At 33.2% G+C, this 27,964-nt stretch overlaps 2 protein-coding genes and 1 long non-coding RNA gene across 8 annotated transcripts in view; 1 reads left to right on the forward strand and 2 right to left on the reverse strand.

Annotated features, from left to right (window-relative positions):
* LOC123908754 (callose synthase 9) overlaps positions 1–15,510 on the reverse strand; it is a 33,576-nt gene extending 18,066 nt beyond the window's left edge. Inside the window, exons 1-21 of one of the 2 annotated variants that reach the window (XM_045959478.1) lie at positions 15,156–15,510; positions 14,620–14,821; positions 14,215–14,312; positions 13,508–13,671; positions 11,746–11,842; positions 10,164–10,274; positions 9,957–10,082; positions 9,225–9,314; positions 7,818–7,915; positions 7,605–7,722; positions 6,157–6,282; positions 4,177–4,253; positions 2,921–2,999; positions 2,440–2,559; positions 2,139–2,241; positions 1,844–1,967; positions 1,545–1,734; positions 1,364–1,416; positions 1,034–1,094; positions 384–465; positions 247–296 (exon numbers count right to left, since the gene is read on the reverse strand). In XM_045959478.1, the coding sequence (XP_045815434.1) occupies positions 247–296; positions 384–465; positions 1,034–1,094; positions 1,364–1,416; positions 1,545–1,734; positions 1,844–1,967; positions 2,139–2,241; positions 2,440–2,559; positions 2,921–2,999; positions 4,177–4,253; positions 6,157–6,282; positions 7,605–7,722; positions 7,818–7,915; positions 9,225–9,314; positions 9,957–10,082; positions 10,164–10,274; positions 11,746–11,842; positions 13,508–13,671; positions 14,215–14,312; positions 14,620–14,821 (2,169 nt within the window). In that variant the 5' untranslated portion in view covers positions 15,156–15,510. Of the gene's footprint in view, positions 1–246; positions 297–383; positions 466–1,033; positions 1,095–1,363; positions 1,417–1,544; positions 1,735–1,843; positions 1,968–2,138; positions 2,242–2,439; positions 2,560–2,920; positions 3,000–4,176; positions 4,254–6,156; positions 6,283–7,604; positions 7,723–7,817; positions 7,916–9,224; positions 9,315–9,956; positions 10,083–10,163; positions 10,275–11,745; positions 11,843–13,507; positions 13,672–14,214; positions 14,313–14,619; positions 14,825–15,155 lie in introns of both variants that reach the window. The other variant, XM_045959484.1, reaches the window with a different exon arrangement.
* A 3,079-nt stretch (positions 15,511–18,589) lies between these two features.
* Positions 18,590–22,612, reverse strand: LOC123907141. 5 transcript variants are annotated; one of them, XR_006809564.1, is made up of 13 exons: positions 22,465–22,612; positions 22,279–22,376; positions 21,985–22,118; positions 21,670–21,759; positions 21,469–21,594; positions 20,964–21,261; positions 20,778–20,875; positions 20,563–20,680; positions 20,168–20,283; positions 19,817–19,936; positions 19,518–19,620; positions 19,229–19,352; positions 18,590–19,101 (listed from the first exon to the last, which is right to left on the reverse strand). It is a non-coding gene; the product is annotated as an uncharacterized LOC123907141 (long non-coding RNA). The 5 variants fall into 5 exon arrangements; XR_006809519.1 differs by having other exon boundaries at positions 19,817–20,283; positions 21,170–21,261; XR_006809216.1 differs by having other exon boundaries at positions 19,817–20,283.
* A 635-nt stretch (positions 22,613–23,247) lies between these two features.
* LOC123904108 (peroxisome biogenesis protein 12-like) lies at positions 23,248–27,952 on the forward strand. The gene is made up of 9 exons (XM_045954013.1): positions 23,248–23,531; positions 23,619–23,758; positions 24,394–24,625; positions 24,846–24,955; positions 25,741–25,815; positions 26,025–26,111; positions 26,674–26,760; positions 27,024–27,161; positions 27,685–27,952. Exons 1-9 carry the CDS (start codon positions 23,318–23,320, stop codon positions 27,754–27,756), a joined length of 1,155 nt encoding a protein of 384 aa, XP_045809969.1. The 5' UTR covers positions 23,248–23,317; the 3' UTR covers positions 27,757–27,952.
* The last annotated feature ends 12 nt before the right edge of the window (positions 27,953–27,964 follow it).

The raw sequence follows: 27,964 nt of genomic DNA on the forward strand, positions 1-27,964 counted from the left end.
CTAAACATAACATGATAGAAGGCTTCATAAATCATAGCAGGAACCAAGTTCCAGCTATATAAGGTAAACAATACCGTACAGAAATATCACATTAATATCTGTGCTACCTCACAGTTCACACCAAACTTCAAGAACCTCTTGAAAGACAATTTCTTCCCCATGAGGGAAGAAAGCTCTCATTAACGAGAAAAGTAGAACTAAAGCATACAAGGGGGTAAAAAGGCAAAATAACAATGATGCACTTACGAAAACAACTGGAGACCATACGCTAACAATTGTCAGAGCATTGTGATTATCTGCAAAAATAAAAGCACTTTAGTAACCAATAACATCAACAGGAAACAAAAAGACATAACCACAAACTTAAACAGATCACTGCTTACTTTTAGAGACAAAATCATGCCAAGAGTAAACTAAATTTTTCTCTTTTATTATGTCCCTAGTTGGTTTCACAAGTGGCTTGATCTGCAAACCTCAAAAATAAAACATTCAAGTGTACAAGCATATAAGCATACGTACAGTAGGTACAAGCAACACTATCCACTCACCCACACATAGGCACACATGAACAAACAGATGCATATGTTAGACCACTTATTAGTAAATATTATTACGCAGTTATTATGTAATTAGTGGTAGTTAATATATTTTTTTGAAGAAGTAGTGGTAGTTAATATATTATTAGGAGCAGTTATTTTAATTATGTCAGTTATGTTTTTATTAGTGTGTGCGCGTGTGTAACTCTATAAATAATAGTTTATTGTTTTAATTGAGGAGTTATTTGGTATAAACAGGTTGGTTAGGGAGAGGACGGGCTCTCAAATTCCTGTCATTTGTGTGTAACTTCTGTAATTGTTACTTAAGAAAATGAATCTGTCAGTTTTGGCCAGAGGAAGAACTGCTACTGCAGTATATGTAATCACTGCTCGTCGGATCTAAAATATTCTGGTAAATTCAGTATATTTAATTAATTTAGATACCAGTTCTAACAGCATAATTCCAATTTGGAGGCAACTATGAGTATGTCACGTACCTGAAGAAAGTAAGCAAATGAAAACTTTGCACTCAAAACGACAAGCCAAAACAGCATATACCTGAGAAAAGCAACAAGGTGTATCTTACACTCAAAAATTTGATACAAATAAGGTAGTTTTAATTATATATTTCTAAATTAAACTGGGAAGAACATAGGATACAGTCCCTCACAAAGAGGAGGCTCTCTTAGTACTCAATTCTAATTAAAACAACTAAAGCCCCTAAACTTCTCACAAAAATGTATTGGAAATGGAAGACAAAATCTTAGTACTTCTACAAGTACTATAAGTAAAAAAAAAATATACAAAAGACAATATCCAGTGCATACTTTATGAAATCCAAACTCCTTTCGTACATTCCCCGTCCAACATAATGCCGTTCCTTCATTAGTCAATATAAAAACCGATATCAGCATTCAGCATAACCACAAAAGATATTGAACATACAAAATAAGATGAATTAATCAATAATACAATTAGAAAAACAAGTGCAAATGAAGACACAAAAACCTGGCGCAGCCACTTCACAAAGCGAATGAGAGGCCAACGATCACATTGGTTTGTCAGAAGATGACATGCAGGAATCCGCATGAGGAAACTAATGAAAAACTGGACACCGGCATAAATCCCGACAACGATAACATAAAATCTGAAAATAACTGAATTTGAATCGCTTTTACTCTCTTCCTGGAGTGCTTTTCTGCAATCATACACAAAGAGTTGTAAATGTAAACATCAACAACACAGCAATAAAAAACAACAAAAACCTGAGGATTTAAGATAAAAATCATTATTTTGGGCATACATACACATAAAGGAAAGTTACAAAAACTGAAGCAAGGGTAAACCAAAGAAATCTTAGAAAAATTCGTGATAGAGCCGAGCGCCTGGTAGTTGTATATGCGCCGTACATCATAAAAATGTCCAGGACACCTGAATAAAGAAACAAAAAGGTGAAAAGCGAAAACTTATACTAGACGAGGACAAGATATAAAACACTAGCAACAGCAAAAATTATTGCATTCTTGGAAGACATTCAACGAACAAAACAGAATACGAAACTAAGATGAAAGATCTTAACATTCACAACAGAAATATACATACTCTCAAAAAATTTCATCACAACAAATGTAGGTCCAAGACTAAGAACCTCTCGCAAGGTCTTGGCATTAAATTTTCCATCATTGAAAGCAATAATTGCTAGACCCTGAAAAGTTAGAATAACGTAAAAAAACATTATGATGCGAAAATCAGATATTGCAACAACCATGAAACTAAATTCTGATTAAAAGTATTTAAAATCATGATGAAGAAAACAATTTATGGTCAATAACAGCAGATGAGAACAGCAGCGTTTGAGAAAATATATTATGACTACTAGTTAGGACTAAAAGCATGTATAAACCTGGAACATCATGAAAAGAAATATCCACAATCGGTGGAAACTATGATAAAGATGAAAAAATGTCCGATGCTCCACAAAAGATGTTTTCCCCTGACGTTGACTTCTGCCAGATAACATATTCTGCATTTTACACGAAAGATAAACAAATAACCACATCAGCCAAAAACGTATTGAAGTCAGATGTTAACAGTTAGTCAGAACCCAATAGGATATTAAGCTCTATCTTTTATAGATTCTGCAATAGGTTAAGCTACCTTAGGGACCAATCTCCTATAACCTGCTTCGAAAGTTTTATGATACACGTCTACTCAACCACACATCATCATACATCCAAAACTCTAAATCAACAAACCATTTCTATTGTGCATCATTCTTAGTATCATTAGCACTGTCCTTTAACAGTATCCAACACCAAAGTGCAATAAAATGAACTGTGTGGTGTATTAAGAAAGGTGCCTAACATAATTAAAAAAAGACAAACCTTTGATCTGGGATGCGGCTTTTGGAAAAATGAAGAACTTATGCGCCATGGCCAGCTAAGCTCAAAGCAATGTAGTGACCTGAAAACAATTTCTCAGGTCAAGCTAATAAAGAAGTATTATGTATCGAGTTAGTGCCCAGTCTCCAATAATTGTGTAGTGAACTAGCAAAGCTTAGCTAGCGGATAGTAGCACTGCTGTACAGTCAGTTAGTGGTTTACAATATTCTAAAGATGGTAGCATAGTTAGTCAAATCTGTTATAGGAGAACTAAACAATGTAACAAAGTTGCGATAACCTTCAGCCTCAATATTTATAAAACTGGATGTACTGTGAATTCATATTAGTACCAAAATCATTTTAATCCCAAAATAATTCAAATTCTCTCCAATTCAGTCTTATAAAATGGCATTGAATGCACATTCGAATTCAGTTTTACCAAAATCATTTGAATGCACATTCCAATAGATGAGGCAAGAGAAGAATATGACGAATTGATGGAACGTAACCAACAAAAGCTAGACAAAACTCTTGTAGGAGTTTGAAAAGTCATTTTTCTGGGTAAGAAGGATACAGTCAACATTGAGAAAAATATTGAAGCAGTCGGAAATGTTGGTGTCAACTGTCATGGATAACAAGGAGGATTCGGTCTCGAAGACCATTTTATAACATCAAATAAGTGATAGAATATGTAAATTGGCATTAATTTATGATAGAATATTTATCATATTTATCCCTAACTAGCAGAAAAAAGCCCAAGTTATTGTGCTTTGTTGCATAAATATTTTATTGTATATATCTGTCTTAACTTAATATGCTTGTTTCAGTTTTATAATATCTAAACTCATCTAAGTTTTAGTTTCAATATTTACTACAAAAAGAAAAATCAGTTTCAATATTCATGTTGTACACTTTCAAATTTTTATGTCAATTTGGAAAGTAATTGTGTTGTTTAAGGGTAAATTTATCAAGAAAAATAATCAACTAAACTTGGTAGTTAGTTTTTTAACCTTTAATTGTGATGCAAATTTAAATTTAAAAAATGACCAAATTGTTAAGGGTAAATTAGTCCAAATTTAGTAGTTAGTTTAGTGAAAGTTAACTTAGAGTTCCCTTTATCTGCCTAGTTCCAATTCTAATTTGCATCAAATAACTCGCACTTCCTCTCAACCCTGCATTTCACTTTATAGGCAACAAACTCAGTTATCTACAGATAAGAAACAATTCAATAAAACTGATGGTTGCTGAAGATTTTTTACCAGAAATACTCATTAAAATCATCGTAATTTCTCCAGGATGAATGAGGCGCCTTCCCATTATCATTGTTTGTAGCTTCCTGAAAGTCCATGTAAATATATGATAAATTCCTACCATACCACAAGCATTAATAAAGTTTGACAGATAAGATAAGAGAATTCGATCGAGTGTTTCTCAAAACTGATTTCCATATTAACTAATTCAGACTCAAGTCTTTGAATTACATTGAAGATTCTAGAGTTACAGAAATTAACTCTAAATGAAAACATTTCATATAACAGAAAACTGAGCTGGAAGACTATATAAGACTGAATGTTCTTAAATGAAGATATTAAAATAAATTATAATATAAAGTTTTATAAAATTCAATTGTATCTGTTAAGAAGTCCTACATCGGATGTGAGTTGGTCTGAACAAAGGTTTATAAGTAAGAGGCAATCCTTCCTCACCTTACAAGCCAGTTTTGTAGGGTTGAATTAGGCCCAACTCCCAATTATAAGATGGTATCTGGGCTTCTCCAAGATCTGTTGGGCCACCTGCTATCAGGTTTCCGCTATCGTATCACCCACCGTTTATATCCACGCACCAAGCTCAATAGTGATGTGTGTGAGGGGTGTGTTAAGAAGTCCCATATCGGATGTGAGATGGCCTGGACATGGGTTTGTAAGTAACACAATCTTCACTTACAAGCTGATTTTGTAGGGTTGAGTTAGGCCCAACTCCCAATTCTCAGAGTATCAATTGAATTTCCTTCATTATTAATTTTTTTATTTGAATATAGTAATTAACTTTATTTGAATAGAGTACCATAATGTACAACAATAATCAAATTAAGGTGTGTAATGCAGTGCTCTATTTCGTTAGTATACGATCCATTTCAAAATTTAAATCCACATCCACTTATGTTACCATAGGGTTTTCCTAATCCTAACACCAATTGGCCACTGATCAGCAGTCCCTAGCCGCTTGGCAATGCAACTCACCGTCATTCATGTGCACCACAGAAGCACCTCCAACACAAACATATGTCCCTACTACCATGCGGAAATAGAATTGAGCCAAGTGTGCTATGCTCCCACCGCAGGCAACAACACTGCCCGCACTGCTACACAGATCCTTACACCGCCAACAGCTCAAATATTTCCACACCACGGAATCTGGCCTCCATCGACACCATCACACAAACCCTCCCCACCTCAAGCACCACTCCAAAATCGTGTTCTGTTTTCAACTACTCAAATTCCTTTCCCAACTCTCTTCTTAGCCACTCTTCAATGACATCATGGCCAAGGTTCGTCAAATCAACATTGCATGCAACTGATTGTCGAAATTGACCAACGAAACCTCACCCCTACCCTTAGTCATAATAGTATGGCGTCTTGTCTTAACAGGCCCCACACGACAAGCTGTTAGGGCCTTTGACAACATTGAAGATTTCATGGACACCAAAACCACATCCTAACACTTCACTGTTTTTCGCGACACACTCTGCAAGTACGACCACAGGAAAATTGTTGTTCAGGTTTTTAATAAAAGCAAAAACCACAATATGTTCGAGCCCGATGAGAAAATACACATCGCTATGTTAAACGGGTGTTGTGGGTAGGTAGGGTAGCGTCAAAGTGGTAGAGTTGTTCTTGAAGGAGCGAAGGATTGCGCCTAACATCATTACTTACAAAGTTGTTTTAAAAGTGGTAGGGTTTGTTTTCATTTTGCAAATATGTTTAAAAACGTTTGGCACCACCAAATCAGTGTGAAGACAATTTAAGAGCTCCAGTCTATTCTCCTATGTGAATATATTCACTATCTTCTGTTCAAATTACTGAAATCAATAGCTATGCATATTCATAAAGATAGTTAGATGATTTTATGCATATCCACAGCATAAAATTATGGGCATCATCTACTATGATGTGCAGAACTTATTTCAAGTTTTGACATTGTAAAATTGAATAAAATGTTAATTGAACACCGAGACTTACTGCAGAAATAATATCATAGAGAGGAAAGATGACATGATCAAGAAATGAGACACCATTCTCAGAAGTGCAACTATTAGCTGTCTGTGCAATCTGCTGCCTTAAGATCTCATCCATCTCTCTAGCCATCTACAGATATTTACAAGATTTAATCATAAATGATATCCAAGGAGGGTCTACAAAAGCAAAATAGAAACTAAAGTTTTTATAAAAAGCGAAGTTACTAAAAAAAATTAAGACAAAAAACTACTGATGGGTTTATGAATTATGAAAATGAATGAAACAGTAATAATGAAGTAGAATGGAAGAAAAGCTTGCAATTGATATTAATGGAATATCAACTACTGAGTAACAAAATCATGGGACTTTATTGTGTGTGCATAGAATATTTAAAAAATATTTGAGAAGGGTGTGACCATAATACTAGATTAGGATATTTATAATATTTTAGAGAAAACTTCGTTGCCTTAATTAGGAATCCTATCTAGATAGGAATATTGCATTATTTTTAGGGATGTTATCTTATACTAGTATAATCTGCCAAACCAAGTGATTTGGCTCAAATGGTTAATGAGCTCCCCCTAGGATGAATGGAGAACCCGAGTTCGATTCCTGATGGGAACAATTTTTAGCCAGCTTTTACTTACCTTGCAACCAAACTCTGGATTACAGGAGCCCCCCTACCCCTGGTAACCAGAGGGTTAATACCAAAAAAAAGTACTAACTCCCATATTTAATTAGGATTGCAAGTTTAATATCAGTATGTATAGTGCAGTTGTGTTGATAATTTTCATCAAAAATAATACACCATATCAATTTAAATTTCTGAGTTTCTACTCTCTCTCTCCTTCGTTATGAGTGCAGTACCATATTTCTGAGTTTCTACCCTACCTGGCATCAAAAAGTTATTGCCATCCAGATTGTCATGAAAAATTCTGATCGGAAATATATCAGACTACATTACCCTCAATAATGACTGAATGAGGATTCTATTTCAAAACATAATTGTGGATACTGGATAATACTATTAACAATAGTGACTATCTCACATTCAAGTATGAGGGCAATATTATTTTTATTATATAAAGGTGGATAAACTATCAGGACAGTATTTTGTATTGCATCACAATACACTGCCTCAGTTTTAAGATCATACAATTATTGGGTGTTAATCCTCTCCTATTGTATTTCCTTACCTAACTCTACAATTTCAACAGATTATAATAGTAATTCATATCTGAAGAAGTTTTATCATTGTTTGTTTGCATTAGGACCACCACTCAACAAGTTCAGACCAATATTATCAATCAAATTAATGCAACTAAACTGTAACAACAACAAATACTTTAGAAGGAAATATCACCACAACAAATGCCAGTAAATTCAATACCAAAAACTTTACAGAAACAACAAAAGAGAAATATGATTCAGACAATGTTCAATTAACTTACATGATGGAATATGTAGCACAGGCATTCTGGTAGAAACCTGACATTTGAAGCTTCACCCCATATTAGTAGGTATAAAGAAACATACAGCAACTTCTTCTCTTTACCGACAGCCTCCAAACTAAAACCACAATACCACCTTCAATGTCAGTAATCATGTAAATAGATCACAAAAATTCAATTGGTTTTCATACAAAATATAAATAGTCATATTACCTGCTCCAAACAGGCGTAATGCATAGGTAGTTGCACCAATTTATGTAATTCTCGAGGGACTTGTGGAATACTTTTTGCAAGGCTGCTTCATCCAATTTCTGGAAACAAGATATACATGATGAGAATAAGAACAAATAGCACAAAAATTTGACAACATTGGGAAGATAAAATACGAAATTGTCATTCAGGACTAGTGGACTACTCCTGACAGTGGCTACATTTACTACCTTGGTTTAGTTAGCTACCTATACCTAGATTAAATGTAAAGACTTGATTCAGTTAATCATTCAATACTCTTCAGTTTTACAAACACTTTTAGAACTCTGCTCTCTCGGAATTCTCAAACCCTCATATAGCATCAAGAACCCTCTGATCATGATGGTTTGTGAAAATCCTCCTCATCAGCAACCAGCACAGCAACCAGAAACTCCATTTCCGGCACCTCTTGTTAATGCAAAGGCGTTAGTAGTATAATACAGAAACTATTATTAAACAACACTCCAATACAGGAAACACAAACTTCTTTTCTCTCTAAAACTTTCCACATTTCCTTGGTAAGGACCCTATCATTCGCCCAATTTCACATTAATGAAAATCTTGAGCAACTCCTTTTAATTCCTCTGATACTCTGCAATATTTATAGCAGGTATCTTGCTTCCCGAGTCAACCTAAATAGCATAAACCAAATTCATTTACTATACAGCTTATCTCTTATCTTAATCTCCTCAAGATTACCCTCTTCCATAGAGCTTAACCACCTTAAACCCACCTAGTTTTGTGTGTATCCCTTGGTCACATAAGCAAAGAATAAATCAAACATATATTTAAAATTGTTAATATCTATGAAACTCATTTCATTCAGTAAATGATGTAGCATTTTGCAAATAAAATACTTAAGGCTTAATTGTAGTTTTGGCCCCCCAAGTTTCACAATTGTGCGATTTTGGCCCCTCAAGTTTCAATTGTGTGATTTTAAACCCCTATGTTTGACAATTGTGCGACTTTGGCCCCCAAGTTTCAATTGTGCGATTTTGGCCCCCCAAGTTTACCCCCTTTTGCATTTGTTAGTCCCCCGTCGACTTTTTTAACTAAAAATTGCTCATGGGGCCAAAATCAATTTCCGCACATAAGCAATTTTAGTCAAAAAGTCAACGAGGGGCTAGCAAATGCAAAAGGGGGTAAACTTTGGGGGACCAAAATCGCACAATTGAAACTTGGGGGGCCAAGATCGCACAATTGTCAAACTTAGGGGGTTAAAATCGCACAATTGAAACTTGGGGGGCCAAAATTGCACAATTGTGAAACTTGGGGGGGGGGACTGCAATTAAGCCAATACTTAACAAAAACAAACTTGAGGAAATCCAATAAGGCAAATTATCCTCAAAGTGAAGAAACTCAAATACTTACGGGTTCGGTTTTGTCTGGAACTCCAAGCCGAGATTGCTCATTTGCAAGCAGATGAACTATGTGTTCACGCTGATTAGCTACATTATCTTTCTGGCAGCAAACAAATCATCATATGCATGAGAAAAATGAGTTTGCGAGAAAGCCAATGCTGAAATGATTTATACTTATAATAAAAGAATTACTCACTTCAAACAAATAGAAGAATAAAAATCAGAAAGGCACCGATAGTCACAATTGTGAAAAGTTTCAATCAAACTAATTTTAATTTTCAGACTGAATGAAATTAGAATCCAATTATGCAGTGCCACCAAATAATTCAAATTATAATATCATAGTAGCAGAAAATCCAATCCAGCAATTTTACAACCCATTCTAGTCAACAAGTGTAATTTCAAGAGGTTTTTTAAACAAAACAATTTATTTCGTTTATTATACATGCATCATGAATCATGATTTTTACGCTGGGAATTCCTTTTCTACTTTCTAGAACGCTTTTACAGGTTAAATAATCTCCACTTTTCATGATATAGCCATTTTAAAGTTCTATTATATCCAGCGTAGGTTTTTAAATTGAGACTTTCATGTTATTAGAGACTTGGGTGATCAAGAGAACTTCACTGCATATTAGTGATAAAGTTAATTCAAGAACCTTAAATTAATAAGAATAACTGAAAGAACGAGACCAATCTTGACTAGACAATTGACACCAAATAAAAACCGATTTATACAGACCTGAAATCCAAAAGTATACTGCAGAAAATCTAACATGTTGGCATTCCTTGTAGGAGAAATGAAATAGGCTCTAGGCAGTTCAGGCAAGCCATTGAAATAATTCAAAGCTGAAACTGCCGCTTGCACCTAACAATAAATTTCCAGGTAATTTCCAGGTAAGAAGCCGTCAAAAAAAAGGGGGAATCTTAAGTAAAGAAGCTTAAGAACCTCAGGGAAAAAAATAATAGCATTTGTTGAAGAAGCAGCATCTATAGGAATAATGTTGTAAGCAATCAGATCCTCTGTCGATGCAGAATCTGATTCCATGACCCGTTTAAGCTGCGACAAAGATAAAACAGTTTAAGAGATGTCCCGAATTCAGAAATAAATGATATAAAAAATGTTGCAAAATTCCAGCTTACATACACACCTTTTTTTAACATAAAAAACAACTTACCGTACTCCTCATAATGCTAATTACACCCAGAAAAAAATAAATCAAAACAATCAAAACAAAATTATTAAAAAGGAACTATAACGGCAATACTAATCCTGATGAATCGGGCAATCTGCAAAACTAAACAAATACTCCATAGCAGGTTCTTTTAAAAACTACAGCAAACACTGGATTGCATCCATAAAGTACTTCTATCTCCATTCCAAAACCCTTCAACAATACAGTAACAAAAGGCTAAAAATAAACTATTGTGTAAAATAGCCTATTAGATAAGATTTTATAAAAATAATGTAAAAAATAATGAATGATTATATCCAGAAAGCTTTACTGTGGAAACACCATGTTTTGCTGTGGTACAGAAATATATCGGGTTTCAAAATACTATACACAATTAAGAAAAAAGAAACAAACAAGTAGCAGCAAGACAGAGAGAAAGAATCAATGAACAGTAGAGTCAAATGAAAAGTAGTCGGATTACAACAGTGAAAAGATCATCAATCCTAATACATATTAAAGGTAAGTACTCCCTTTGTCCTATAATGAGTGACCAGTTAAACAATTTCAAACAAATTAAGAAAAGTGTACAAGTGAAAGAAATAGAATAGAACTCATACTAAATTACCCTTATCAAGTATTGGTGTATTCACCGTTTACCATAAATGCAAAGTGCAAGATATTGACTTGAAAATGGTGCAAGTATTATTAACTAGAGGGTACAATTGGAAAAAAGTAATTAATGTTGTATTGAAAATTAAAAGGGTCATTCATTCTGGGACAAATGATGTTTACAAATCGGTCACTAATTTTGGAACGGAGGGAGTAAGAAGTAAAAGGTCGACCAAAATGTCACCGCCTCTTTTAAAAAGTTATTATTTATTAGCAGTCCCATGCAAAATTCATCCCAGCCCCTTCTGTTATTTTTCACATTTTAAAAAATAAAAAGAAGCAAGAGATGAGAAGAGAATATTGGAAAATTAGTGTCCACTCAAAATCATAAACTGGTGTTAGAGTATATAATTATAGGGTATAAGTACTGTAACAGTATCTGTTAAGTAGTTTGTGTTGTACTGCAAAATTACTAATAGGGCTTATGTAAAACTGCCTGCACTGTGATATATCTTAGATTAGAGTTCCTATAGATCCGTGTATTGTACTCTACTAATAGGGGTTTAACTTAATCCATACTTCAATGAGTTAGATCACACATTTCAGAAAATACTGCAGTTAGTATTCTCTCAAATCCTGATTGTTTCAGGTTTTACAATACTTGGACACCCTATTCTATAATCCATAACAATAAGCTAATTAAAAATCAATAATAGACTACATTTGCTCAAAAAGGAAGAATCCAACCTCATCAGGAATTTCTTCGGTCAATTGCTCAAGCACTGTTCCTAAAACCTTTAAGGTAGCAAAAACCCTTTTCCTCTTCACAGTCTTACGCTCCAACCTATATTCAGCATTGAAGACTTAATGTGAAAAGAAATAAGAATAATTGAAACAAATAGTAGGAATAAATTATATATCAATATTGAATGTAATATATAATTTATACTATAACATATAAATGTTCCAAAATAAAATTATTACCCAATGTTATAGACTTCTACTTTTATCTTAAATAATACTAAAAAACATGGACCTGCTAAAAGAAAACAAAATAGCGGCAGAAAAATAATACACAAACAGAGACCAAATGACAAAAACTGAGTTTGATGGGAACAGGCATGAAGTGCAGAAAGCGGAGACCAATTAATGTTGTGATTCATGAAGCTAAAGAAAAGTTAGCTTACAGGAATAACTTAAAAAGAACTTGAAGTGATGGGTTTCAAGAGTTAAGAAGAATTTAAGAAATCAAAACTTTGGATATGCGTGTAAAACAATACATTACATTCAAGAGATTACAAGAGTGATTCATATAGAAAACAGATCTAGCGCTAAAGTACAGTAAGTGAACTATCACAAAATGCAACCACCTTTCCATAATGCATACAGCTCACACTATAATGTGTGCTATACACTTAAGAAAAGAGGTCACGATTAATCTTCATTGAAATAGAACTATCCTCGTTAGATTTTTCCCAAACTGAAACTTCGGGCTAAAACTACTTTTTAGAGGGGGAAAAACAAAAAATAGGTTCAGTAACAATTAGACTGGGTAAATGTGTTTTTCCCATGAGAAGAATAACAGGCAGAAACTGTTCTAAACTACATTTCCGCTATAGGTTATCAATATCTATGTCACAGATAATTTAAGAAGTCAGAGAACGGGGTTTATGAAGTTATTATCTTGGATCCACAATAAAATATTGTACAAAGGTATACAAGTTTTAGGGAGATCCCTAGGATTGAAAATCAAATTACGCAATTGATCCCCTTTATATATATATATATATATATATATATATATATATATATATATATATATATATATATATATATATATATATATATATATATATATATATATCAATCGTAAGTTTTTGTGACAGTATTGTCATTTATTATTATTAAATATACAATTAAAAAAGTAAAGCTTTTTATAAGATACGATATGAACGATACGATACAATAATGAGTATTGTTTTTCTCTCTATCACTCTGTTTAATTGCATGCTACCCTATCTTTATTATCGTTCTTTTTCATTTTATAAATTTTAACTTTTAAATCAAATGGTGTGTGTGTGTGTGTGTGATTTAATATCTTTTTTTTTATTATTTTTCAATTTAAATGTAGCTGCCTGTCATATCGATAAATCTTACAATTTGTGGTACAATCCACAAGTTATACCTTTTCACCCACCCCCTCCCTCTCTTAATCCTAGGTAGGTTGTTGAGTTGTACAAAGTATTGTCAAATAGTAGCCATGGGCCATGGTGACTCCATGGCAGAACTCAAGACAAAAACAAATCCCTCAACATCAATTTCCTGGCTGCATCCCCTTACTACCTCCACTATTTAACAGAACCAAGCAAAAAGAGAAATGAAACCCCAATTATCAAATTAGAACTCAATAATTTTAGGGGCGAATAGTTAAACGAAGCCTAAGGGGTGGCGAAGAGGCAAAACAATATCATCTAAATAGGCACTACACACATATCAGTAAGAAACATACTCGCCAAGATTCCGGCTGAAAGCACCAGATTCCCTCAACTGCATTTCGTCCTCACGTAATTTATCCACATTATTCTTCTTTCTATAACTCTTGTAGAACTCTTGTAATCGGGCTATGTCCTGACTTCTATCTATGGTTCCAACTTCCCTTTTAGCCAGCTTTTGCTGAGAATATAAACAAAAAACAAAGATAAAATGAGGGCACTGAATCTTATAATATTTTAAAAGCATGCATGGTGATTTTACAGCTTAGATATTTTATAAAACAACTAACACTATATAAACTGTTGTAGAGCTTGTGCCCCAAAATATGAAGTGTTAAGCAAGAACTTAGTTTGAAATATTTGAAAATTAAAAATAGATATTCAAAAACTTAATTTGATCTAAAGATCCTGATAACATTGCATTATACAGAAGTCAGTATGAACTAGTTATCATAATGGCTACACGGAAAAACTATCACAAACTAAATAAAAAGACAAACCCTGCAATAAGATTATAAAAAAGGAAGCTAAATTATGTAAATTTTTCATAGTAGAGCTTTGGCAGACCACGCAGCAAAATTCTAACATACCCACCAAGCAAGAGCTGCAATACAGAGTCACGGCCAAAAAAAAATACTAGTACTCACAATCCAAGTATTCAAATCAAAAATCTTGAGCTACATAAAGCTAGACATTCAATTCAATATAGTATACTATACTATACCTTAATGACAGACATCAAACCGGTCTTGAATTGTAAAACACCTCGGCCTTCACTATTGGGGTCCAAATTTTGAGATAATGAATAGGCATGCTCACATACTGCAAAAAGCAATAATTATTTAGAACAAATAATGACTATCTAGATTCTAGAGGATCTCAGTGGTCAAATTGAAATATATGAAGACATTCTCAAACATAAGGGTTTTTGTCAAAAGGACTTTTACATTTTTCACCATTTAACAATTTCCTATAATCCACCACCGCCACGTGAGAAAGCTAAATGATAATATCCAACCAAAATACTACATATAACTTATAAAACTATGATGCAGCAAGGAAAGTAGCAAATACAATATAATTGGCACAGATAGAGCATGAGAAAAAAACAGCGTGAACCCAAACATACATATTCGAGAAACCGTGGGATCATCGTCTTGAATTTCATCTGCAACTCTTAAAATTTCATCAATATCTCTATTTTTAGCAAGCGCAGATGGCACATTTCCAGCAATTCCACCAGCAGGTCGCCCATATGCATCATCACCGGTTCTCTCCCTTCTCAGAGCAGCCCGAACTAGCCGCTCCCAGAGTTCTTCAACTCCAGACATCTGCTAACAGGCATTGAATACGACACAAATTAATGGTTTACAAAACAAAATGAGAAACCAGAACCCACTCATGCAACAAAAAACAACTGGATTTTTTGTTAAAAAAATGAACGGGAATTGAATTTGTAACAGGAAATTGACTCAAGAAAGAGTGTCCACTGAATCTAACAGATTAAACAATGAATCGATTAATTCAACATTGTTTCAACAATCGCGGTTCGGAGTGGAGCTCTGCTGTGCCGCGATGCAATTCTCTCGCGCACCGCAGATCGGGATCCTAGCGTACGCTACTGGAGAGGAGAAGGAAAATTATAGAAATGGAAAAAATGAAAACCTGGAGTTCTCAGTGGTTGTGGCGGTCGAAGAAGACCAACCCGGCAGCGATTTCCGGCCAGTTGAGTTGAGTGCGATTCAAAGTCGTTTCTGATAAAATGCCAAACGCGGTTTTTGTTTATGGAACTTTCTTGTTAGGGTTTTGATTTCGGTGACGTCGAAAGTGAAACGAAACTGAATAAAAGGAAATGAAAGTGAATCGCAAAGAAGATGCTTTTTTTTTTTTGGTGAAATGAAAGAAAGGTAAATTTTTATCTTCTCTTGTTTGATTGATTGAGTAGAAAGTGTGACTAAAGAAAAACCAAACCACTAGTTGAGCTAACTAATCATAAAACAAGTAGTGTAATATAATAAACATTTTTCAACTAAACCATTTTTCAAATATATGTGGATAAATAAATACTTCTTTTAAACATTTATTGAACCAATGCCTTAGTGGGTTTGGTCCACAATAACAATCGACAAAGAAAATCTTGTCTCTTCAAATTTTTATCATCAATCTTTTATTAAAGTAAGGTAAAGTTTTCTGCATTCGTGGAATCCAAATTTCATAAGATTTCACATTTGAATCAATTTTACATACCATTTTAGCCAAATTATCTACCGCCATTCAAGGTGATGACAAACCTGTGACCGTAAAAACTTAATTTAAACTTTTTTATTTTATTTTAGTTTAATAGAGTTAATTTGGTTTTAGTTATAGGCTTTTTAAATTTAAATGATATATGGAACCATAAAATACATATAAAATAAAATCATATATATTAATGGGGGAAGTTATTATGCATAAGGAATAAACTTATGCATGGTGCATAAACAAATCTCCACCATCAAATTGAATCTAACAAATTTCCAAACGCACTGTTTTTCACCCTCAAATCAACAACAGGTCAACAGCAACCCCTGAACGTCGTCAGATTATTTTTGCATCCTTAACTAGTGCCCCGGGGGCACTGTTTAGCATTTTCCTTAAACTAAAACCAACCAAAACCATTTTTGCTGTGAAATGGTTTCACATTAGATGTACTTAATCATGCCAAAACCAAAACCATTTTTACTGTGTAATGGTTTCAGATGGTTGTAATCCAAAACCATTTTAATGTGGAATGTTTTTGTGTGTTATTTATGCATGGTGCATAAGGAATTCGCTTATGCACCATAACCGCCCCCTATATCAGGGAATATAATGTGCCATGTCAACATATTCCTAAATTAATTTTTCAAAACTGCCCCAGAATATGCTTTATTTTAACTAATATATTGACCTCAACTGATTAATGAGCTCCACTAAATGAGAAACTTGGAGAAAATTCAAGTTTGATTCCTTACTGAAATAATTTTTTGTCATATTTTACTTACTTCACAACCAATCTATGAATTATCAAGCTTATTCTCTCAAGAACTAAGAGAGTTAATACTAAAAAATAGTTAAATGATAACAAGAATAAAATTAGGATTAATCCACAAATCTTAGTTCAACAGACACAAAATACTAAAATTGTCAAATCGAACACTAATACCAGAGTTTAAATCCTAGTCCATTCAATTGGTGTGTGCGCGCACGAGAGATTATCAACGTGATTGTCATTTTCATTTGCCTACAAAAAAAGTTAGGATTAATCATAAATAAAATTATCGGTTAAATATGTTTTTTGTCTCTATAAAATGTGAATTTTTTAAGTTTAGTCCTTACTTAATTTTTATTAAATTTTTAGTCCCTAAAAAATTATCATGCACTCAATTGGTCCTTATTGTTAAGATTTTTTCTTCCCACACCCCAATAAATCATAGTTACACCCCAAAATGACCAACCTACCCTTAAATTATGAATCTGCATTAATAAAGTATGTAAACTCAGTTTGCGTACCTCATGTAAACTCAGTTTGCGTAGGTCATGTAAACTCAGTTTAGGTACGTCTGAATTTAGTTTGCGTATGCAATTTAAGTCCCGTGGAGTCATGGTAATGCTTTGCATTTTGAGATATGGATTTAACATATACAACTCCATCTGACATTTTTTTTTTTCCTTATAGTAGTTTAGTAGTTGAATTCACACATTTAAATTGTAGAGAAGTAGAAAATTTAAGATTTGAGCTTTGGTCTCAACAAATAATGTTTTTCATAATTATGAATTGACCGATACTTATAGGATATTTACAATTTTACATTCCCTCCGACATTCTATTTGATTTTTTTATTACCATGTTCTCGTAGTAGATAAACTTGCCCTTTTTTTTATTGAATTGTTCTCGAAATCTTTAAATCTAAACAATTAATGAAAATTAGAGTAGTAATTGGGTTTCAAAGTATTCCTTACGAGCTCAAGTCATAGTAATTAAGATTATTCCTCAGTCTTGATTCCCTTCAGTCTTCTCTTGGGGTATCACAACAATTTTGTTCTAAGATTCTTACCATGTAATGGAAATGATTTTCAACTTATTTGAAATTGACCGACACGAGGCTCAACATTTTCAATTTATAGACAATCTTATAAACAGAGAACCTAGACAAAAAAAAAAAAAAAACACAGAAATATCTCTAATAGTTAAACACTGTTTTGAATTGTGGTCATCTTTTAAGTCACGTACGTAATCACTAAATATATGGCTACTATTGAATTCACAAAAGTCAAAATAACTAATTATTTGATTGTGAAATTCTCAAATTCATGAGCAAATTTAGTTTTTTTTTTTTTCTTTCTCTTTCGTAAAAACAAATTAGCTGAAAAAATAGTTAGGCATGTGATCCATGGCCAACTAGCTCTTTTTCTTTGTTTGTTTTTAAAAATAATCCTATTTGAGGTAATTTAAGTTGATTGAGGAGAACAAATGTTTATAAAATAAATTGAACTCTGATTTTTAAGTAACGAGACTTATCCCTAACGTTTTACTTTCTATTCTTAAAATTAGATCTCTTTGCAATAACTTCAAAATATAGGAATAGACATGACAAGGATCAAGTGCAGATTAAATTAAATTGATTATAAAATTATAGAGATTAAAAAAACTTAATCTAACCAAAAATATGTTATATGTATTGTCAATGTATAACTCTATTGGCCACGAATTCGTTGACCACGGTGCTTGGTATAATAGAATAGGTGAGTATGCACATGCCATTGCCGGAACATAATTAAAGAGTTATAAGCAAAATTTACGTTTTAGATTCATTGTAAATTTAATATATTTAGTCTATAATATAAACCGAATACATTAAATCTACAATGAACCTAAAAAGTCAATTTTACTTTTAAAGTATTACGGAGGGAGGGAGTATTATATTAGTAGTAATAACTAATACTAAGCATGATTTTGGGGTCACTTTCTGCGACAATAATGGTTCTATTTCTAGGTAGAATAAATAAAATACCGAATTTTTAGTTACTACTACTTCGTTATATTTATTTTGCATTAAGCGTGTTACTTTGCCCTAAATTTGACCAACCAACAAATACCGAATGTCAATTATTATCACAATTACTATATATTTTCTCATGAGGTAATTGTTAGAACAACAACCACTACGAAAAGAGAAATAGAAGCGAAAATCTATCTCAGTGAACATAATCGTTTCATTACTTAGTTATTATATTTCAATATGTTGTTGGTCTGAGGTCAAACTTTATAATAATCGTTTTAAGCTAGCAACTTACAATTTTACTAGCTTCTTGGCAGAGATGTAAAGCAGCAGTTGCTTTTGGGGATCAGACGATCGAGCAAACAGGCAACCGACCAATCTATCAAGCGAGAGAGGATAGTATGCATGCATGCACATCGATCGGAATTCTGGCTGCAGCAGCTCATGCTTCTGCAAACAATAGTCCCTTCAATGTTAATTTTGTTGATGCAACCATGGAATTGCAACTATTAATAATCTTGATTATTGGTGTTGAATACTAATTTAAATGCAGAATTACAACTCTTTTACTCTCTTCTTGGAGGGCTTTTCTGCAGTTGTACACAAAGAGTTGTAAGTGTAAAATCATCAACAGAAAGCAATAAAAAATTGAACAGAAAAAATAACAAGAAGCTGAAGATATAAGGAAAAAAAATTCATTATTTTGGGCATACATACACATAAAGGAAAGTTACAAAAACTGAAGTCAGGCCAAACCAGAGAAATCTTAGAAAAATTCGAATTAGAGCTAAGCGCCTCATCGTTGTATATGCTCCATACATCATGAAAATGTCCAGGACACCTGAAATAAAAAACAGACAGGTGAAAACTTATACTAGACGACGACAATAAATATAACACTGGCAACAACAACAATTATTGCATTCTTGGAAGACATTCAACAAACAAAAACAAAGTACGAAACTAAGATGAACGATCTTAAACTTCACAGCAGAAATTTACATACTCTCAAAAAAATTCATCACAACAAATGTAGGTCCAAGACTAAGAACATCTCGAAAGGTCTTGGCATTAAATTTTCCATCATTGAAAGCAATAATTGCTAGACCCTGAAAAGTTGGAATAACGCGAAAAACATTATGATGCAAAAATCAAATACTGCAACAACCATGAAACTAAATACTCATTAAAAGTTGATAAATAAAAGCATGATGGAGAAAACAATTTAATGTCAAAAACAGCAGATGAGAACAGCAGCATTTGAGAATATATTATGACTAGTTAGGACTAAAAGCATGTATAAACCTGGAAAATGATGAAAAGAAATATCCACAATCGGTGGAAACTATGATAAAGATGAAAAAAAGTCCGATGCTCCACAAAAGATGTTTTCCCCCGACCTTGACTTCTGCCAGATAACATTTTCTGCATTGTACACGAAAGATAAACAAATAACCACATCAGCCAAAAACGTATTGAAGTTAGAAGTTAACAGTTAGTCAGAACCCAATAGGATATTAAGCTCCATCTTTTATGGATTCTGCAATAGGTTAAGCCACCTTAGGGTCCAATCTATTATAACCTGATTTGAAAACATTTACGATACATGTTTACTCAATCACACATTTGTTATTCGAAAACTCTAAATCAGCAAACCATTTCTACTGTGCATGACTCTTAGTATCAGTATCACTGTCCTTTAAGATCAAGAAATGAGACACAGTCTGAGCAATTTGTTGCCTTAAGATCTCATGATCCATCTCTCTAGCCATCTGCATATATTTACAAGATTTAATCATGAATGATATTCAAGGAAGGTATACAAAAGAAAATATAAACTAAATTTAAAGAACAAAAAAATTAAATAGAATCCAATAGTAATTCATATCTAAAAAAGTCTCATCACTGTTTGCATTATTAGTACCAAACATCAACAAGTTGAGACCAATATTGCATTTAAATAGTGAAGCAATCAAATTAATGCAACTAATTGTAATAGTAAGAATACTTTAGAAGGCAATAATATCATGACAACAAATTCAATAACTTACTTGATGGAATATGTAGCACAAACATTCTGGTAGAAACCTGACATTGGAAGCTTCACCCCATATTAGGAGGTATAAAGAAACATACAGCAATTTCTTCCCTTCATTAACAGCCTCCAAACTAAAACCACAAATGCCCCTTTAATGTCTGTAATCATGTACAAGGATCACAAAAATTCAATTGATTTTAATAAAAATATAAATAGTCACAGTAGTACCTGCTCCAAACAGGCTGAATGCATAAGTAGTTGCACCAATTTATGTAATTCTCAAGGGACTTGAGGAATACTTTCTCCGAGGCTGCTTCATTAAGTTTCTGGAAACATGATGAGAATAAGAACAAATATAGCACAAGAAATTGCCAATAGTGATAAAATGTAAAGACTTAATTCATTAATCAATACATTTTCAGTTTCAATAACACTTTTAGAACTCTCTTCACTCTCTCGGAATTCTCAAACCCTCCTATAACATCAACAACCCTCTGATCTGATCCTGATGGCTTGTGAAAATCCTCCTCATCCACCACCAGCACAGCCACCAGAAACTCCATTTCTGTCATGTATTGTAAGGCAAATGATCCTCAAAGCGGAGAGAATCAAATACTTACAGGTTCGGTTTTGTCTGGAACACTCCAAGCCGAGATTGCTCATTTGCGAGAAGATGAACTATGTGTTCACGCTGATTAGCTACATTATCTTTCTGGTAGCAAACAAATCATCATATGCATGAGAAAAATGAGTTTGCAAGAAAGCCAATGTCAAGATCGAACCCAAAATTTTGGTTTCATTAGATATTAGAGATAAAGAAAGGTTAATTCAAGAACCCAAAAACAATAAGAATAACTGAAAGAACAAGACCATTCTTTACGTGACAATTGACACCAAATAAAAACCAACATATACAGACCTGAAATCCAAAAGTATACTGCAGAAAATCGAATATGTTGGCACTCCTTGTAGGAGAAATGAAATAAGCATTGGGCAGTTTAGGCAAAGCAGTGAAATACTTGAGAGCTGACACTGCTGCTTGCACCTAACAATAAATTTTTTCAGGTAAGAAGCTGTGACAAAAACAAAACAAAACAGGATCTTAAAGTAGCTCAAGAACCTCTGTCGAAGAAGTAGCATCTATAGGGATGATGTTGTAAGCAATCAGATCCTCTGTCGATGTAGAATCTGATTCGATAACCCGCTTAAGCTGCAACAAAGATAAAACAGTTTAGTAGATGTTTGAGTTGAGAAATAGATGATGTAAAAAATATTGCAAAAATTTGATCATATACACACATTGTGACTGTTTCACATTTTATAATACTTGGAAAACCCTTATTCCATATAATCCATAACAATAAGAAAATTAAAAATCATATTTTTCTTGTTTTTGTTTCTTTGTACTATGGAAGAGGAAGAACAATAAACATACTCGCCAGATTCCCTGAAGTGCATTTCCATTTCCTCCTCATCCACAATATTATTCTTCTTTCTGTAACTCTCGTAGAACTCTTGTAATTGGTTAATGTCCTTACTTGTATCTATGATTCCATCTTCCTTTTTTTGCTGAAAATATAAACATGATCAGTCCTTTCAAATATATACTATGAAGTAGTGTGAGGCAACAAATTAGTTTCAAATATTTACAAATTAAGATTTACATTTTTTAGAATTATCGTCGATTAAGATTTTTACACGCAAATTAAAAATATATATATATATATACCTTAATGACAGACATCAAACTGGTCTTAAATTGTAAAACACTTCGGCCTTCACTATTGGGGTCCAACTTTTGAGATAACGAATGTGCATGCTCGCATACTGCGAATCAAAAGTAAGTAATTATTAGTATTAAGAACAAAGAATCAATGGAGTTATCTATATATAGATTCTAGAGGATGAACTTAACATCTTCAATTTCATCTTCAATATCTCTAGTTGTGGGTACAATTCCAGCAGCAGTTCTTTCCCTTCTCAGAGCTCCCAAAGTTCTTCAACTTGACACATCTTCTAAGTTCTAACATGTATTCAATTCAATACAACACCACACCAGTTAATGTTTTAAACACACAAAATGAATTTCTTACAGGATAAGTAACTATATATATATATATATATATAATAAAGAGGAAGAGTCAGCAAAAAAGATTGTCCACTCAAGGTAAGTGGTGCTTTAGTTACTTTTTATACATTGAAGATTAATTAAGGAGTTATTTTTGTGTTACTAACATATACTCAAACTTTGCTTCAAAAAAAAAAAAAAACATATACTTAAACTTTAACCATAACTAATAGAGAATATGTGAAACACACAAGGTAAATGTAAATTCTTGCCTCTTAATTAATGTTTTTATATGCAAGAGTAATCGAATTTCTAACAAATGACTTAAGAAAAAGATATCAACCCACCTAAATTAACTACTTTTTATAAAACAAAAATTTACAATATCTACAACTATACTATTATAAAGTGAGGTAGGTCAATATCTATATACTTAAAATGAATATACTTAAAATTTAGGCAGGTCAATATCTATATCTATACTTTTATACTTAAAATGAATAAACTGAGTACAGTAAGTGTAGCTTAAATAGTAGCTATTAGGGAAGTTATTTGAGTGGCCGGAGTTCGAAACCTGTATTCCACATTCTCGACATTTAAATGTGTGAGTTTCTAGCCACTAAACTACTTGACTAATTCATTTGTTGTTTATTGATTAATTTTATTTATTTTCCACAGAAAAGAAAAGAAGCAGGCCGCGATGTTGTTTCAGGTGGGAGGACAAGGAAGCCGGCCGACGTTCTTCGAGATGGCGGCGGCCGAACAGCTTCCACGGAGTCTCCGCGCCGCTCTGACATACTCAATCGGCGTATTAGCATTACGAAGACCCTTCCTTCATAAATTATTAGATTACGAAGATGAATCTTTCTCATTACTCATGCTCGTTCTCGAAGCTCATAGCTTAAGAACCACAGGTAGTTGTAGTTCTAGTTACTTAAATCACTCTGAATAATTCTAATTGCAATTCTAATTACAATTCATTTCTTTGAATTCATACATAGATGCTTCTTTTTCTGAATCTCTCTACGGTCTCCGAAGAAGACCTGCAAATATCAAAATCAATAACAACGATGATACTCTTACTGCTACTACTACTTCACAGTTACGGAGGCGCCAAAAGCTTCTTTCTCTTCTCTTTTTGGTATATACCAATTCTAACCCTAACCTTATTTATTTCATTTTGCCTCTGTTTGGATAAATATATTCATTTGCAACTTATAGCATTATTGCTTATCATCATTAGTGTGTATGACAAAAGGTAGTTTTTTTTTTATTATTTCATAAGATATAAGCTGTTTTTGAAAATCTATGTTGGAAAGAAAGCTTATGAAAATAAGCTGAACACAGCTTATGAACATGTCATAAGCTATTTTTATAAGTTCTTCCAAGCAGTCTCATAAATGTTTATGTCAGTAGATAAGCTTAAATAAGTCAATCTAAATTGGTGTTTTATCTACTGATAAAAGCACTTTTGAGACTCTTCGTGAGAGATTATGTAAACAGCTTATGAACATGTCTATAAGTTGTTTTATGCTTGTTTTTGTTAGCTCAAGTTAGTTTATAAAAACAACTGATAGCTTATTTGAAAGCAATTTGACTTTATTTTATCTTTTGTTATAAACATAACTTGAGTATTTATTTATATGATAAATGCTTATTCTATATGCTCTTAATTAAGCTGTGTTTCCAAACAGTGCCTTGATTTCTCTCAATGTGTCATTTCATGTCACACGAAACCACTTCTTATGAACATTATATATTTATGTATGCTTTCAGGTTGTGTTGCCGTATTTGAAATCCAAGTTGCATTCAATCTACAATAAAGAAAGGGAAGCAAGGATTCAGGCTACTCTTTGGGGAGATGAAAACGAATCATATGATTTTCAACAGGATTCTTTGTTGTCCACGTCAGCCTTGGATTCACGTGCCTCTGTTACAACACGCATCACAAAGAGATTTCAGAAAATTGTTGGATTTTGTTACCCCTTGTTACATGCTGGTACTGAGGGTACGTGTGTGAAATTCAGGTTTCTGAGACTTCGGATTATTTGTATCTTGATTTGTTTACATTTATCTTTATTTCAATTGCAAGCAATTTTTCAGATAAATGTAAATCCACTTAATTTAAGAGTTAATTGTTTTCTTCATGTTTGTTCCGTTTATCCGATTCTGTCTCTCAATTATACTTGGAAGTCTGAACATTTCTAACTGTCTATATTTACACACAGGCTTCCAATTCGCATACCAGATGTTATACCTATTGGATGCTACTGGATACTACTCACTAGCGCTGCACGCACTTGGGATTAATGTGTGCCGAGCTACTGGGCAAGAGCTGGTAAACATTTAATGTATTGACTTTAGAGAAGTCTTCATTATTTTGCCTATTATTATTTACAAAAAATATAGCTGAATCTATGACATGCGTTGTTTTTTCTTTACTATGTTTTGCCTTTCTAATTTTGGTTCTTTGAAGTCAAAAATATCATAAGTCCCCAAGCTGTGCATGTATTGGCGGACCTTTACGCTTCCAGTCCAAATGTAGTTAAATAACTTTTGAAATTTGCCGTTGCTGTTATCATTTAAATGCCCTCGATTGGTTGTTGAGTGCTATTGTGTTATTGGTGAATGTGAGTGAATCTGTCGTGTTAGGGTATTTGTCAAATTGTCAGTTTGTGGGTGTGTTAAAGCAGTTAATGAGTGGAACTTTGTAATAAAATCTATCGACATATTAGTCAATGTTTGCAGTTGTTACTAATTTAATGCCCGACCCTTTCTAGAGTACCAAACTTTGTTTCAAATGTCATGAGCATACAAATCCACTCCTGTCTTCATCAAGTTGTCATGGAACTCGTTCTCTTGTGTGGCAGTTGTGCTTGACAAAATGGACATTGTATTATTATTATTATTATTATTATTATTATTAATATTATTATTATTATTATTATTATTATTATTATTATTATTATTATTATTATTATTATTATTTTTCTTACACAATATGTGAATCTCAAATAAATAATTGAAGCAACTTGTGAGTTTTTTTTTGCTGATTAAGAACTTTCTAATTTACCATTTCTTTTCATTTTCATATGATTGACTTTTCCTTTCATGTCAAAATAGATGGATGCCTCTTCTAGAATTTCTAAGATACGTAGCCGTGAACGTGAGAGACTCCGTGGTCCTCAATGGATAAAGGTTTGTATTTCTTTTATCACCATGATGATTTTATTTTTCCTTTTATATCAGGCTATATAGGTTAAAATGTTAAAACTTTCCTTTTGTATATAAATATTTGCAATCTGTTATCATGCATGGCAATGCGGACAGTATGAATCAATGTCTGTTTATTCCTCACTTTATCCCCATGAATTACTTTATATGATATAAGGTATTTCATAATGCAGACATTGCAGGGAGCATTGCTCAGTTGTACATACACTGTACTTGACTATGCGCAAACCGGTTTGATTGCAGCAGTGTTCTTCTTTAAAGTAAGATGGGTATCCCTTTTAATATTGAAACCTTAGCTTATTGTAGTTTGCTTGATATTGTTGGCTCAATTTTGAATATTATAATTTATCAGTGTCCAATTTGGTATCAGTTATTCTTACCAACAGAGTCATGGTTTGCTAAAGCCTTAAATTCCATTGCCTTGGTGGTTTGATTTATCTGAAGCTTGACTCTTCTTGTTCTGTCCAGGGGTCCTAATTATGCCTGCCTGTTATGTGCTGTTAAATATGTCAGCTTTATTTACCCTTTACCTAGGAGCATAACCAATAACACTATTGTTAGACTATTAGAAAATATCTTATAATAATATTAGAGTATCTTTAGGTTTTTCCTAGGATTAGTTTATAATCTTAGAGTGTCTCTTAGATTAAATTTTATATTACTTATTGCTATTATGATTTGCTCTTGAATTGAGTCTATGTATCCCTATAAATAGGGATTAATCTTTAGTCTTTGGTATCAAGTTATTATTTATTATCAACAATATTCAAAGTTCTTATTATTTTCTCTCCTCCTTTTATCTAAATCCCACATCCTATATAGATGATGGAATGGTGGTATCAGTCTGCTGAGGAAAGAATGTCAGCTCCAACTGTATATCCTCCTCCCCCTCCTCCCCCTCCACCGAAGGTAAAGAGACAATTTTTAAGCATTTCTCCACCTCTCGCATCACTACTCTCACTTCACCATTTTGGTCATGATAAGAGAATTAAGAATTTCAATATTCACTGTAAATTAAAAGCTTCTTTTCACTACATAGTTTGCATCGCTAGGCTTGCATCCGCTCTATGGTGTAGTGCATCAAGTAATTAAAATTTTCCAAATAATTCAAAAAGTTGTGCCAGTTTACTGCCTAAAGGATCTGTTTGTGGATCTCTATGTAATATGAATAGGTAGCCAAAGAAGGGGTACAGTTACCGCCAGACAGAACAATTTGCCCCTTGTGCTTGCAGAAACGCGTAAATCCATCTGTAATTACAGTTTCAGGCTTCGTCTTCTGCTATGCTTGTATATTCAAGTTTGTTACTCAGGTGAGAGCTCTAGACACCTAACTTTGACACTGAAAGGAAATAACTTTCATGAACCCATATTTGCCTTGATTGTTGATTGAAGTTATTACAATTCAAACTGCTGTTTCTGTTTTACAAGTTCGAGTAGAACCGCTGGGAGTTTCATTAAGATATACTGTTTCAATTAATATTTTGCGGATACATGAAACTTCTTTTAAGAGGGAAATGTTTGTAAATAAATTTGACAGTAACTTTATGTGGATTTAATTGTGCTTGTACATGACAACATGTTTGGGATTACCCTTTTAATTGAAAGCCAAGTGACAACGTTAACTCCTTCTGTCATACTAATATTGTATATCTAGAATTTTCATTATACTTGACCCATTTGGGATGGACTAGATCTAGGATGAAGGTTTATCATTATCAGTCAAAGATTGGATAAAGAGTTCCAAAGGGAACATACTCAATTGATATCACCTCTTCTCCTGCTTTCTTTACCATCTAATTCTTAGTTTACTGCATGTATTTTTGCTCATTACAGTATAAGCGCTGCCCAGCAACGATGGCGCCTGCAACAGTTGACCAGATAAGGAGACTCTTTCATGATGTATAGTCGCAGCTGGACCTATTATAATTATAGTTGTCACGAGTAGATGCATAGAAGATTCTCAATGGTTGTTGTACTGATCTATGTTTATTTTGGCATAAAGAGAGGCAAGTAAGAAGCATAATTTTTTGTTCCGAATCTTATGATAGCCTCTCAATTCATTTGTACAAAGTTCTAACAATAATATTATTGCTTCAACACATGATTTCGGGTA

Source organism: Trifolium pratense, linkage group LG1 (genome assembly GCF_020283565.1).
Source record: "Trifolium pratense cultivar HEN17-A07 linkage group LG1, ARS_RC_1.1, whole genome shotgun sequence".
Lineage (NCBI taxonomy): Eukaryota > Viridiplantae > Streptophyta > Magnoliopsida > Fabales > Fabaceae > Trifolium > Trifolium pratense.